This window comes from Macaca nemestrina, chromosome 17 (assembly GCF_043159975.1).
Source record: "Macaca nemestrina isolate mMacNem1 chromosome 17, mMacNem.hap1, whole genome shotgun sequence".
Taxonomy (NCBI): Eukaryota; Metazoa; Chordata; class Mammalia; order Primates; family Cercopithecidae; genus Macaca; species Macaca nemestrina.
The window spans coordinates 47727341-47742871 of NC_092141.1; the positions used below are offsets into that span (position 1 = coordinate 47727341).

General features: G+C 41.1%; 1 protein-coding gene across 15 annotated transcripts in view; it reads left to right on the top strand.

Annotated features, from left to right (window-relative positions):
* Positions 1-15531, top strand: part of LOC105476856 (BCAS3 microtubule associated cell migration factor) — a 710244-nt gene that overhangs the window by 120000 nt on the left and 574713 nt on the right. For all 15 annotated transcript variants that reach the window (XM_071082810.1, XM_071082809.1, XM_071082814.1 and 12 more), the window contains exon 7: positions 6042-6114. In XM_071082810.1, the coding sequence (XP_070938911.1) occupies positions 6042-6114 (73 nt within the window). The remainder of the gene's footprint in view (positions 1-6041; positions 6115-15531) is intronic.

The window sequence follows — 15531 nt, forward strand, 5'->3', positions numbered from 1 at the left end:
CCAACACTATGTTGAATAGGAGTGGTGAGAGAGGGCATCCCTGTCTTGTGCCAGTTTTCAAAGGGAATTTTTCCAGTTTTTGCCCATTCAGTATGATATTGGCTGTGGGTTTGTCATAAATATCTCTTATTATTTTGAGGTACGTTCCATCAATACCGAATTTATTGAGCGTTTTTAGCATGAAGGGCTGTTGAATTTTGTCAAAAGCCTTTTCTGCATCAATTGAGATAATCATGTGGTTCTTGTCTTTGGTTCTGTTTATATGCTGGATTATGTTTATTGATTTGCGAATGTTGAACCAGCCTTGCATCCCAGGGATGAAGCCCACTTGATCATGGTGGATAAGCTTTTTGATGTGTTGCTGAATCCGGTTTGCCAGTATTTTATTGAGGATTTTTGCATCGATGTTCATCAGGGATATTGGTCTAAAATTCTCTTTTTTTGTTGTGTCTCTGCCAGGCTTTGGTATCAGGATGATGTTGGCCTCATAAAATGAGTTAGGGAGGATTCCCTCTTTTTCTATTGATTGGAATAGTTTCAGAAGGAATGGTACCAACTCCTCCTTGTACCTCTGGTAGAATTCACCTGTGAATCCATCTGGTCCTGGACTTTTTTTGGTTGGTAGGCTATTAATTGTTGCCTCAATTTCAGAGCCTGCTATTGGTCTATTCAGGGATTCAACTTCTTCCTGGTTTAGTCTTGGAAGAGTGTAAGTGTCCAGGAAATTATCCATTTCTTCTAAGATTTTCCAGTTTATTTGCGTAGAGGTGTTTATAGTATTCTCTGATGGTAGTTTGTATTTCTGTGGGGTCGGTGGTGATATCCCCTTTATCATTTTTAATTGCGTCGATTTGATTCTTCTCTCTTTTCTTCTTTATTAGTCTGGCTAGTGGTCTGTCAATTTTGTTGATCTTTTCAAAAAACCAACTCCTGGATTCATTGATTTTTTGGAGGGTTTTTTGTGTCTCTATCTCCTTCAGTTCTGCTCTGATCTTAGTTATTTCTAGCCTTCTGCTAGCTTTCGAATGTGTTTGCTCTTGCTTCTCTAGTTCTTTTAATTGCGATGTTAGAGTGTCAATTTTAGATCTTTCCTGCTTTCTCTTGTGGGCATTTAGTGCTATAAATTTCCCTCTACACACTGCTTTAAATGTGTCCCAGAGATTCTGGTATGTTGTATCTTTGTTCTCATTGGTTTCAAAGAACATCTTTATTTCTGCCTTCATTTCGTTATGTACCCAGTAGTCATTCAGGAGCAGGTTGTTCAGTTTCCATGTAGTTGAGCGGTTTTGATTGAGTTTCTTAGTCCTGAGTTCTAGTTTGATTGCACTGTGGTCTAAGAGACAGTTTTGTTATAATTCTGTTCTTGTACATTTGCTGAGGAGTGCTTTACTTCCAATTATGTGGTCAATTTTGGCGTAAGTATGATGTGGTGCTGAGAAGAATGTATATTCTGTTGATTTGGGGTGGAGAGTTCTATAGATGTCTATTAGGTCTGCTTGCTGCAGAGATGAGTTCAATTCCTGGATATCCTTGTTAACTTTCTGTCTCGTTGATCTGTCTAATGTTGACAGTGGAGTGTTGAAGTCTCCCATTATTATTGTATGGGAGTCTAAGTCTCTTTGTAAGTCTCTAAGGACTTGCTTTATGAATCTGGGTGCTCCTGTATTGGGTGCATATATATTTAGGATAGTTAGCTCTTCCTGTTGAATTGATCCCTTTACCATTATGTAATGGCCTTCTTTGTCTCTTTTGATCTTTGATGGTTTAAAGTCTGTTTTATCAGAGACTAGTATTGCAACCCCTGCTTTTTTTTGTTCTCCATTTGCTTGGTAAATCTTCCTCCATCCCTTTATTTTGAGCCTATGTATGTCTCTGCGTGTGAGATGGGTCTCCTGAATACAGCAGACTGATGGGTCTTGACTCTTTATCCAGTTTGCCAGTCTGTGTCTCTTAATTGGAGCATTTAGTCCATTTACATTTAAGGTTAATATTGTTATGTGTGAACTTGATCCTGCCATTATGATATTAACTGGTTATTTTGCTCGTTAGTTGATGCAGTTTCTTCCTAGCCTCGATGGTCTTTACATTTTGGCATGTTTTTGCAATGGCTGGTACCGGTTGTTCCTTTCCATGTTTAGTGTTTCCTTCAGGGTCTCTTGTAAGGCAGGCCTAGTGGTGACAAAATCTCTAAGCATTTGCTTATCTGTAAAGGATTTTATTTCTCCTTCACTTATGAAACTTAGTTTGGCTGGATATGAAATTCTGGGTTTAAAATTCTTTTCTTTAAGAATGTTGAATATTGGCCCCCACTCTCTTCTGGCTTGTAGAGTTTCTGCTGAGAGATCTGCTGTTAGTCTGATGGGCTTCCCTTTGTGGGTAACCCGACCTTTCTCTCTGGCTGCCCTTAAGATTTTTTCCTTCATTTCAACTTTGGTGAATCTGGCAATTATGTGTCTTGGAGTTGCTCTTCTCGAGGAGTATCTTTGTGGCGTTCTCTGTATTTCCTGGATTTGAATGTTGGCCTGCCCTACTAGGTTGGGGAAGTTCTCCTGGATGATATCCTGAAGAGTGTTTTCCAACTTGGTTCCATTTTCCCCCTCACTTTCAGGCACCCCAATCAGACGTAGATTTGGTCTTTTTACATAATCCCATACTTCTTGCAGGCTTTGTTCATTTCTTTTTCTTCTTTTTTCTTTTGGTTTCTCTTCTCGCTTCATTTCATTCATTTGATCCTCAATCGCTGATACTCTTTCTTCCAGTTGATCGAGTCGGTTACTGAAGCTTGTGCATTTGTCACGTATTTCTCGTGTCATGGTTTTCATCTCTTTCATTTCGTTTAGGACCTTCTCTGCATTAATTACTCTAGCCATCAATTCTTCCACTTTTTTTTCAAGATTTTTAGTTTCTTTGCGCTGGGTACGTAATTCCTCCTTTAGCTCTGAGAAATTTGATGGACTGAAGCCTTCTTCTCTCATCTCGTCAAAGTCATTCTCCGTCCAGCCCTGATCCGTTGCTGGCGATGAGCTGCGCTCCTTTGCCGGGGGAGATGCGCTCTTATTTTTTGAATTTCCAGCTTTTCTGCCCTGCTTTTTCCCCATCTTTGTGGTTTTATCTGCCTCTGGTCTCTGATGATGGTGATGTACTGATGGGGTTTTGGTGTAGGTGTCCTTCCTGTTTGATAGTTTTCCTTCTAACAGTCAGGACCCTCAGCTGTAGGTCTGTTGGAGATTGCTTGAGGTCCACTCCAGACCCTGTTTGCCTGGGTATCAGCAGCAGAGGCTGCAGAAGATAGAATATTTCTGAACAGCGAGTGTACCTGTCTGATTCTTGCTTTGGAAGCTTCCTCTCAGGGGTGTACTCCTCCCTGTGAGGTGTGGGGTGTCAGACTGCCCCTAGTGGGGGATGTCTCCCAGTTAGGCTACTCAGGGGTCAGGGACCCACTTGAGCAGGGAGTCTGTCCCTTCTCAGATCTCAACCTCCGTGTTGGGAGATCCACTGCTCTCTTCAAAGCTGTCAAACAGAGTCGTTTGCGTCTGCAGAGGTGTCTGCTGCCCTGTCCCCAGAGGTGGAGTCTACAGAGACAGGCAGGTTTCCTTGAGCTGCTGTGAGCTCCACCCAGTTCGAGCTTCCCAGCAGCTTTGTTTACCTACTTAAGCCTCAGCAATGGCGGGCGCCCCTCCCCCAGCCTCGCTGCTGCCTTGCCGGTAGATCACAGACTGCTGCGCTAGCAATGAGGGAGGCTCCGTGGGTGTGGGACCCTCCCGGCCAGGTGTGGGATATGATCTCCTGGTGTGCCTGTTTGCTTAAAGCGCAGTATTGGGGTGGGAGTTACCCGATTTTCCAGGTGTTGTGTGTCTCAGTTCCCCTGGCTAGGAAAAGGGACTCCCTTCCCCCTTGAGCTTCCCAGGTGAGGCAATGCCTCGCCCTGCTTCAGCTCTTGCTGGTCGGGCTGCAGCAGCTGACCAGCACCGATCGTCCGGCACTCCCCAGTGAGATGAACCCAGTACCTCAGTTGAAAATGCAGAAATCACCGGTCTTCTGTGTCGCTCTTGCTGGGAGTTGGAGACTGGAGCTGCTCCTATTCGGCCATCTTGCTCCGCCCCCCATCTACTGTTTTTCAAATGCCTTTAGCTCAAAATAATCAATATGCCAAAGAGGCATATTTTGGGGTGATTTGTCCTGAACTCCTTATCATTATCAATATAGTTATCATTATATCATTATCATTATCAATATCATCATTATAGTTTTCATTATCAATATAGTTTTAAGGAACCTCTGTCATGTGTGAGGTTGAACATTAAACTTCTTTATCTTTTTTTTTTTTTTTTTTTTTTTGAGACGGAGTCTTGCTCTGTCACCCAGACTGGAGTGCAGTGGCCGGATCTCAGCTCACTGCAAGCTCCGCCTCCCGGGTTTAGGCCATTCTCCTGCCTCAGCCTCCCAAGTAGCTGGGACTACAGGCGCCCGCCACCGCGCCCGGCTAGTTTTTTGTATTTTTAGTAGAGACGGGGTTTCACCGTGTTAGCCAGGATGGTCTCGATCTCCTGACCTCGTGATCCGCCCGCCTCGGCCTCCCAAAGTGCTGGGATTACAGGCTTGAGCCACCACGCCCAGCCTTTTTTTTTTTTTTTTATGAGACAGATTCTTGCTCTGTCATCCAGGCTGGAATGCAGTGGCACAATCGTAGTAAGGTCCTCTTACTTCAGCCTCCTGAGTAGCTAGGGCTACAGGTGTGTGCCACCAAACCCAACTAATTTTTTGTTTTTATTTTTTGTAGATACAGAGTTTTGCCCTGTCTCAAGTGATCCTTCTGCCTCAGCCTCCCAAAGTGTTGGGAGTACAGGCGTGAGCAGACACAGAGCACCTTTTCATATGATTCAGAACCATTTATATTTCCTGACTTTACTTTTTTTGCTTCTTGTTCGTATTATATTGGTCTTGTATCCTGTAATATTGTTGGGTTCACTTATTATTATTATTATGTGGACTTAGGACTTGATGGGAGCTGCAACTATGGATATTCTTGTGTTGTTACTGCTGTTACTAGGAAAACTCTGAACCATTACCTGTGACATTTGCTGTAGATCTTTTGTAGATGATCATTATTAGGTTAAAAAAGGTATTTTTGTTATATTTTTTATTCTTATGATTAGGTATAGAGTCTAATTGAATGCTTTTTCTGCGTCTGCTGAAATATTAACATGATTAATTACGTTAATATATTTTATAATGCCAAACTATTACTGTTGCTTGGGTAAATCTAATTCGGTTATGAGAATTTATTTTTTTCATATATGTTGCTATTTAGTTTGCTGATATTTTGTTTAGGATTTTTGCAACTATGTGTATCAATGGGAATGACCTATAATTTTATAATTTTCTTGTCTTGAACTACCTTTATTTAGTTTGAACATCAATATTATACTAGTTTTATGTAAATAGTTGGTGGGGTATGGGATGGTTTTCTGATCTCATGGGGAAGGTGTATAAGATTGAAATTGGTGCCAATAAAACATTAAAAAATTGCTGATTCAGGCCGGCTATGGTGGCTTATGCCTGTAATTGTAGCACTTTGGGAGGTTGAGGCGGGTGGATCACCTGAGGTCAGGAGTATGAGACCAGGCTGGCCAACATGGTGAAACCGTGTCTCTACTAAAAATACAAAAATTAGCCAGGCATGGTGGTACGTGACTGTAGTCCCAACTGCTCAGAAGGCTGAGGCAGGAGAATCATTTGAACCCAGGAGGCAGAGGTTGCAGTGAGCTGAGATCATGCCATTGCACTCCAGCCTGGGTGACAGAGTGAGACTCTGTCTCAAAAAAAAAAAAAATTTGCTGGTTCAATTTTTAAAATGAGTACATATATATAATATATAATGATTTTATATAGTAACTTTTCTTCTTTTTATTCAATTGTATAAATTACATCAACTTTTAATGAATACTTCTCCTTCTCAAGTATTTTGAAAGCATGAAAATAGTGGGAATTATACAATAATATTCCTCAAAGCTTACAATTTATTTTATCCTCCCTGTCAGGTGCTCAAAAATGTGATAACTTTGCTGAAAAAAGACCCCTCCTTGGTGTTTGTAAGAGCATTGGATCTTCTGGGTAAGGAAATTTTAAAAATTCTTTGCATCACCTATTACAAATTTGTATTATTCCAGACGGAGAACTTTGATGTTATAAAACCTTTGTAACCATAAGACTAAGCTCTCATAGGAGAGAAGAAGAAGGAAGTAAAACATAGTTAAGGTTTCTAACAGTATATGACATTTATTGATGCTATAGCATGTGCCTGATACTGTTCTAAAGGTGTTGCATGAATTTTCTTTTTTGTTTCTTACCACAATACTGTGAACAGATACAAATATCTTTCCAGTTAGTGCATTCCCTCTAATTGAACTTCTGGCTGCAAGGAAAGCTAGGAATGATTATGGTTTTGTTAGTAAGGAAAATGATCAAAATGGATATTAGGTTGGCTACTAGCAGTCTCTGCCCCATGCTTTCAGTAAATAGTGTGCACTTCAGATCATGTGGCATTGGAGAAGGGAAGAACGTGTTAATAATATAACATGGTTAGGTCTTGGAGTCTTGATTATTGTTTCCTAATGGTAGAGTTTGACCTCATAGGCTATAAGATAAATTTCTTCAAGTGTAAATTTTTGGATTGAAGAAGACATACAGCCTTTGAGAATTTACTGTATACTCAGCACTTTGCCAGGTATAAGATAAGGATACAAAATCATGAAAGCCTAATTTCTTTCCCCAGAGACTTAGGAATGTGGCTGAAAAGAAAAAGTACAACACATGCAAAATAATTATGAAATAATGATGTATGACAGGAATTCAGAGAAGGGAGAGATCAGTGTGCATGAATTAATGAGAAAAAGCCTTATGGAGAAGGAGCAGCATAGGTTAGATCTTAAGGAATGAGAAATATTGCAGCAGATGAGAAGGACTGCCAGAGTAGGTTATAATATAGTAGTGAAAGAGAAACTGAAATAAATACATTTAAGAATGCTAAGAGTTTGTGGGCTGGGCATGGTGGCTCACGCCTATAATCCCAGCACTTTGGGAGGCTGAGGCAGGCAGATCACTTGAGGTCAGGAGATCGAGACCAGCCTTGCCAACAAGGCGAAACCCTGTCTCTACTAAAAGTACAAAAATTAGCCCAGTGTGGTGGCATGTGCCTGTAATCCTAACTACTCGGAAGGCTGAGGCACGAGAATTGCTTGAACCACCCGGGAGGCAGAGGTTGTGGTGCATCACTGTACTCCAGCCTGGGTGACAGTGAGACTCTGTCTCAAAAAAAAAAAAAAAAAAAAAAAGAGTTTGTGACTTAGATTTAATGCCATCTGCAAAACAAGTGAAAACAACTATTGCAGTGCTCTGAAACTCAACCAAAAACATATAATAATCTGAAAAGTGTTTAAGCTTGAGAAACTGCTCATCTCGCACAACAGCAGTGGGAATCTGTGGCATTCATGCCTGCAGCTGCTCCCATCCCACTCCACACTTTCTCTCTTCCAAGTTTGGTTGGTTATAAAGGGTATTCCAGGGTGAGAAGGGTTTTGAGGACTAGTACCTTACCTGCTGTGCTTGGAAAATTTTCACTCATCTCTGAGTGGCAGTTATTGCATATGCCTGCCAGCACTGTCTGCGGAAATTACTGTCTTGATGGCATGTGTGCTTTGAGAGCCAGCGGCTCTTTCAGCCTAAGATAATGGCTAGCTGAGGCTTCATGCATATGCAGAGGAGCCATGAAAAAGGGTCGAGGGGGAAGAAAAATCTGGGTAGATGTGCAGATCCTTTGGCAAAGGAAAACAACTTTTGTTGACCTGGGGTATTTGAGTGAATCCTCTGTTGAATAGTTGGCTGCCCACTAAGATACATAGATAACATGGCCAGACCCTGAAAGTCAGGCTTTAAAGTAATGCAAGAATAAAAGAAATAATAAAACTGAACAGAGAAATCAGCAATTGCAGATTGTGGAAGAAGACAGATTTCATAGAATCCGGAGTAATGTTATACTGTATTATATAAAATGTCTATCTTTAAATATAAAATTATGACACATGCCAAGAAACAGGAAATTGTAGCAGTGAGAAAAAGGCAGACAATAGAAATCATACCTGATTGGTCTTCGGCAAAGCCTGAGTCCTGTCCTCTTGCTCTCCCTTCTGGACAGCATGAGCTTCACCACTAGCTCCACGTTCTCCACCAACTACTGGTCTCTGGGCTTTGTCCAAGTGCCCAGCTATGGCACCCAGCCAGTCAGCCGCGTGGCCAGCATCTATGCAGGCACCGGGGGCTCCGGTTCCCGGATCTCCAGGTCCCACTCCACCAGCTTCCGGGGCAGCATGGGGTCCAGGGGCCTGGCTGTGTGGATGGCTGGGGGCCTGGCAGGACTGGGAGGCATCCAGAACGAGAAAGAGACCATGCAAAGCCTGGATGACTGCCTGGCCTCCTACTGGACAGAGTGAGGAGTATGGAGACTGGAAACCAGAAGCTGGAGAGCAAAATCCGGGAGCACCTGGAGAAGAAGGGACCCCAGGTCAGAGACTGGAGCCATTTACTTCAAGACCATTGAGGACCTGAGGGTTCAGATCTTCCCAAATACTGTGGACAATGCCTGCATCATTCTGCAGAGCAACAATGCCCATCTTGCTGCTGATAACTTCAGAGTCAAGTATGAGACAGAGCTGGCCATGCCCTAGTCTGTGGAGAGTGACATCCATGGGCTCTGCAAGGTCACTGATGACACCAGTGTCAATGGCTGCAGCTGGAGACAAAGATCGAGGCTCTCAAGGAGGGGCTGCTCTTCGTGAAGAAAAACCACGAAGAGAAAGTAAAAGGCCTACAAGCACAGATTGCCAGCTCTGGGTTGATTGTGGAGGTAGATGCCCTCAAATCTCAGGATCTCACCAAGATCATGGCAGACATCTGGGCCCAGTATGACAAGCTGGCTCAGAAGAACCAAGAGGAGCTGGACAAGTACTGGTCTCAGCAGATTGAGGAGAGCACCACAGTGGTCCCCATGCAGTCTGCCGAGGTTGGAGCTGCTGAGCTGATGCTCATGGAGCTGAGATGTACAGTCCAGTCCTTGGATATTGACCTGGACTCCATGAGAAATCTGAAGGCCAGCTTGGAGAACAGCCTGAGTGGGGTGGAGGCCCGCTATACCCTGCAGATGGAGCAGCTCAACCGGATCCTGCTGCACCTAGAGTCAGAGCTGCAATAGACCCGGCAGAGGGACAGGAGTAGGAGGCCCTGCTGAACATCAAGGTCAGGCTGGCGACAGAGATCGTCACCTACAGTCACCTGCTGGAAGATGACGAGGACTTCAGTCTTGGTGATGCCCTGGACAGCAGCAACTCCAGGCAAACCATCCAGAAGACCACCTCCCGCAGGATAGTGGATGGCAGAGTGGTGTCTGAGACCAACAACATCAAAGTTCTGAGATATTAAGCCAGCAGAAGCAGGGTACCCTTTGGGGAGCAGGAGGCCAATAAAAAGTTCAGAGGTCAAAAAAAAAAAAAGAAAAAAAAAGAAAGAAATCATACCTGATTATCTCCAGATGTTAAATTTTTACAGATAAGGATTTTAAAGCAGCTATTATAAATATGTTCTAAGAACTAAATGAACTGTGTATAAAGAGTTAAAGGAAAGGGTTATAGTAATAACTCAACAAATAGAGAATCTCAACAGGGAGTTAGAATTTATGTAAAACTCAAGTGGAATTTCTGCTGTTGAAAGGATATAAAAGATACAGAAAGTGAAATAGGTCTGGATGCAGTGGCTCACACCTATAATCCCAGCACTTTGGGAGGCCAAGGTGGGTGGATCACTTGAGCTCAGAAGTTCAAGAACAGCCTGGGCAACATGGTGAAACCATGTCTCTACCAAAAAAATACAAAAAAATTAGCTGGGCCTGGTGGCACACGCCTGTGGTCCCAGCTACTTGGGAGGCTGAGGTGGGAGGATTGCTTGAGCCTGGGAGGCAGAGGTTGCAGTGAGCCCAGATCTCACCACTGCACTCCAACCTGACTGACAGAGTGAGACCCAGTCTCAAAAAAAAAAAAAAAAAAGTTTGTAAGTGGTTTTATGGATGTAGATCTAATATGTCTTGTTAAGTTTTTGTCTAAATGTTTGTAGTGGGTAAGCATATGGTGATGTTGAATAGAGTAGACTCTTTAGTAACTACCTTTGGGGAGGAATAATTTTCTCTCCTCTCAAATTCTTTGGGGAGAGGGCTGCAATTTAAACTGATGAAAGGCAGATTAGCAAGAGGACAAAAAATCAGATTTAATTACATATGTACATATAGGAGTTTGCAAAAAAAAAATGTGACTTAAGGTGGGTGGTTTATATATCATCTCAATAGGAGATGGGGATGGAGAGGGACACAAGGGCACATTTTGTAGGTCAAATGACTTCTTAGAATGGGGGCAGAAGAAAGGGCACTTGTGACTTTTTAGAAAATTAAGGTGGTCCTTAGGAGAAAAGACAGGAGATGCGATAGTTTTATAACAATATCTGTTTGGGTGTGATCCTAGAAGAGATTAAGTTGCCCCAGGGGAGGAGATTTATGACAAATGAGGTTTTTTTGGAGGGCTCTGCTCTGCTTTTAGGTAGATAAAGGATACTAGGAACATGAGTGCCATCAACAATCCATGAGTCGATACATACATGCATATATACATACATACATACAGTTGAGTTTATGACAATTGAGTTTGTGTGTTCATTTATTTATTTTAGAGACAGAGTCTCCCTCTTCACCCAGGCCCAGGTGCAGTGGTCCAATCATAGCTCACTATAATCTTGAACTCCTGGGCTCAAGAGATCCTCCCATCTCAGCCTCCTGAGTAGCTGGGACTATAAGTCATGCCACTATGTTTGGCTAATTAAAACAAAAATTTTTTTTTGAAGAGAAAAGATCTCACTATGTTACCCAGGCTGGTCTTGAACTCCTGGCTTCAAGCAATCGTCCTATCCCAGCCTCCCAAAATGTTGGAATTACAAGTATGAACCACCACATCTGGCCCAATCGTATTATTCTCATTTTATGCATGAAGAAGCTAATAGAGGTTCAGTCACACAGTGAGTCATGGACCCAGGCTTCTGCTTGATCCTCAAGCTATGTTCTTTCCAGGAACCATATTATTTGTCATTATGAGGGCATTCCTCCATACATACACAGGCATATTCTGTCTATGAACTCTATTAAGGGTGCCCTAACCTCAGATTTATGTATTTACACCTTTCTGACCAATTATTTTCAGAGGTAACAAAGATTTCTTTAAAAAAAAAAAAAAAAAAGGTAGGAGGTTATGTTAGGAGCAATTAAGCAATTTGTTTATCTCTTCCAGAGTACCTAGGACTACAGGTGTGTGCCCCTTTGCTGGGCTAATCTTTGTATGTCTTCTTTTGAGAAGTGTCTGTTAATGTCTTTTGCCCACTTTTTAATGGTGGTGTTTTTTTGCTTGTTGAACTGTTTAAATTCCTTATTAGATATTTGTTGGATGCATAATTTATGCATATTTGTGAATCTATAAATATTCACAAAAATATTCACTACAAATATTCACAAACTGTACATCCAACAAAGGTCTATAGATTGTTTGCTCTGTTGATAGTCTCTTTTGCTGTGCAGAAGGTCTTTAATTAGTTCCCAATTGTCAATTTTGTTTTTGTTGCAGTTGCTTTTGAGGACTTTGCCAAGGCCGGTGTCCAGAATGGTATTTCCTAGGTTTTCTTCTAGGATTTTTATAGTTTAGGGAGTCCTTTCCCCATTGCTTGTCATTGTCGACTTTGTTGAAGATCAGATGGTTGTAGATATATGCAGTTTTATTTCTGGGTTCTCTTTTCTGTTCCATTGGTCTCTGTGTCTGTTTTTGTGCTGGCATCATGTTGTTTTGGTTACTGTAGCCTTATAGTATAGTTTGAAGTCAGGTAATATGATGCCTTAGCTTTGTTCTTTTTGCCTGGGATTGCTTCGGTTATTCAGGCTCTTTTTTGTTCTATATGAGTTTTAGAGTAGTTTTTCCAATTTTGTGAAAAGTGACATTGGTAGTTTAATAGGAACGGTATTAAATCTATAGATTGCTTTGGATAGTTTGACCATTTTAACAATATTTATTCTTCCAATCCATGAGCATAGAATGTTTTTCCATTTGTTTGTATCATCTCTGCTTTCTTTCAGCAGTGTCTTGTAGTTCTCCTTATATCTTTAACCTCATTGGTTAGATGTATTTCTAGGTATTTTGTGTGTGTGTGTGTGTGTGTGTGTGTGTGTGTGTGCACGCGCGCCCATTGCAAATGGGATTGCATTCTTGATTTAGCTCTCAGTTTGGATGTTATTCATATATAGAAATGTTACTGATTTTTCTACATTGATTTTTTTATCCTGAAACTTACTGAAGTTGTTTATTAGATCTAGAAGCTTTTGGGTGGAATCTTTCGGCTCTTCTAGGTATACAGTCATATTGCCAGTGAAGAGAGATAGTTTGACTTTTTTCTTTTTTCCTGTTTGAATGCCTTTTATTTCTTTCTCTTGCCTGATTGCTCTGGCAAACAGTAGCTTCTTAAGAGAGTTTTTGTGTTAGGCGTATATTTTGATACAGTGTCTCTGCATAAGCAAAAGATACTTTTGTTATTTTAGTATGTTTGACGTATACCATTTAGTTACTTAGAATTTTTCAGTGTGGAAAAGGACTTCCCCAATTTTATTTTATTATTATTTTTTCTTCATGTAAACACATCGTTTAATGAACTCAAAGGAAGTCTCCTTTACATGATAGCAATCATATAAGAAGAACATGGCTATTAGAAAATTGTGGCCGCTAATTTCAGGAACACTATTATTTAAAAGTCCAGTGCCAACTTATGTCCAATACAAAGTAATTTCAAGAATGGATAGATTCCTTCACCTGCTTCCAGTTTTTTAAATAAAGTAACAAAAAACAGCAGGCAACTGATGATGTAGAACAGATGTAAGTGCTTCCAAAATAATTTAAGTTAATGAGACTCCGTTTATAGGCATAAATATAGGTGATACGAGGAACCATTCAGGGAACCAATGAAGTCTGATGGAGAAAGCCACACATAATCATGAAGTGTCTGCTTAGAGACATTCTCCAATTTCACATATACCTTGAGAATGTTTTCTTTATCTTGCCCATCTTTATTTCTTTCTTGGTATTAGCACAGTGCCCTGTATCTAGTAGACCCTCATATATATATATTTTTTGCCTAAGTGAATTTTAGGAAGCTTGCTATACAAGTAGTTACAGTTGTCCTTTATTTTTTAGTATCACTTTTTTATGATTGAGAATATCTCTTAATCTAAGGAATCATATGTACTGTGCCTAGGTGTTTACATTTTCATACCCAGTTGGGTACAAAACCTAAGGACATCCCTCCATTTGGAGAGGAATGGGATGTGCAGGTTGCTCTCCATCTCCCTGGCACATGCTTTATTGAGCACCCATGTAGTTTAGACTTTGTCAAGTTGCTTATATTCACAATTAATACTGCCTACTAAATTATTCTTGGGAAAATTCACGAAGATTTTCTTTTGATGTATAACTTTTATTTATTTTTTTATTTTTTGAGACAGAGTCTTGGCTTTGTCACCAGACTGGAGTGCAGTGGCGTGATCTTGGCTCACTGCAACCTCCACCCCCCAGGTTCAAGCGATTCTCCTGCCTCAGCTTCCTGAGTAGCTGGGACCACAGGCATGTGCCACCACGCCCAGCTAATTTTTGTATTTTTAGTAGAGATGGGGTTTCACCATTTTGGCCAGGATGGTCCCGATCTCCTGACCTTGTGATCCACCTGCCTCGGCCCCCTAAAGTGCTGAGATTACAGGCGGGTGCGACCGGGCTGGCCAGCTTTTCATTTTTATAAATTCATAGTGCCTTTTTTAAAAAAGGGGGAATTGCTATGGAAAGTGTCATTCAAAGTCAAAATAAAAATACAGAGATGAATCTCTATGCAAAACATTTTATTTGAGAATGTACGTAAAACAGAATTGCAATTTGGGGCACATACACAGATTGGGGTGGTTTTGGTATGTCTGAAGAACAAAGAAAAGCTTGGGAAATTAGAGAAATGCAATGTATTGTTTTAGAAGAAAGCTCATTGGTGCTAGAGTGACAGCGGTGGAGTCATGCCAGTTCGTTTCAGCAGTTACCAGTTATAATTGATCTTAGGGTTACAGCAGGCAGTTTCAGCAGCTGGGCTTTATGGCTAATTTTTGGAGCAGGTGCTATGTGCCCCAAGTGCTTTCCCCCACTGGCCCCTCAACTCTGATTTAGTTGGGTAAGACAAAAATGACCTAATTTGTATGATTAGCTCTCACCAGATAATCCCAGTTGTGCATATTTTATCCTTTATTAATAAATACATTGCACCTAGCCCAAAATTTAACATACTGTCTCTTATTGCATTGATGACAGTCATTAAAGTGCCATTTATTTAGGTATTCTAGTGTTTTGTTTTGTTGTGTTTTGAGAAATCATACCATAATAATTCCAGATAAGTCGTTTAAGCTCTTGGAAAGGGATAATATTTATTGTGCCACTGATCCAGAAACTAAGGCAGTGTCTTGTGTAATAATGTGAGACAGGGAGGAAACCAAAGTTTATTGTGTGTGATATGCTAAACAGTTCCCAGAATGTAGCTGTTTATGGTTAGAATCTTGTTGGCTACTATGAGTAATAGCAAATGAGTAACATTATTCAAGAGCTGACTGCAGACCTTGAAGAATGTTTAATCCAATATATTATGATCACATTGCACACATTATGTGAAAATATGATGTTTATGTAGGGAGAATCATAGACTATTGGAAGTGGAAAGAACCTTGGAGATCATGTCATTTAACTGCCTTGTATTGTAAATGAAGAAAAGAGGTTAAGGGTTTGTCCAGAGGCTCCCATCACGCATCACTGTGATGGGAAAAAATTCTTCTAACAGTAAGCAAAAATTTCTTCATCTCAATTGGTTAGGAATCCCTTATCTCTTGTTATATAGGCATTCTATGGCCATTGTTTCCAAGACAGGATTTCAATAATCAGAAAAATTAAAGTCTTTTGCCAAGCAAGGACATGTGAAAAAGTTACAGTTGACTATCAGTTATTACTTTGAATTTACTTTGAGAAAAGCAAAACAATTTTTCTTTTTCTTTTTTTTTTTTTTGAGACGGAGTCTCATTTTGTCGCCCAGGCTGGAATGCAGTGGTGTGATCTTGGCTCACTGCAACCTCCACCTCCTGGGTTCAAGAAATTCTCCTGCCACAGCTTCCCAAGTAGCTAGGACTACAGGTGTGCACCACTGTGCCCTGCTAATTTTTGTATTTTTAGTAGAGATGGGGTTTCCCCATGTTGACCAGGCTGGTTTCAAACTCCTGGACTCAAGTGATCCGCCCGCCTTGGCCTCCCAAAGTGCTGGGATTACAGACGTGAGCCATTGCACACGGCTGAGAAAAACAACATAATCTTAATAGCTAAATAGGAGGAA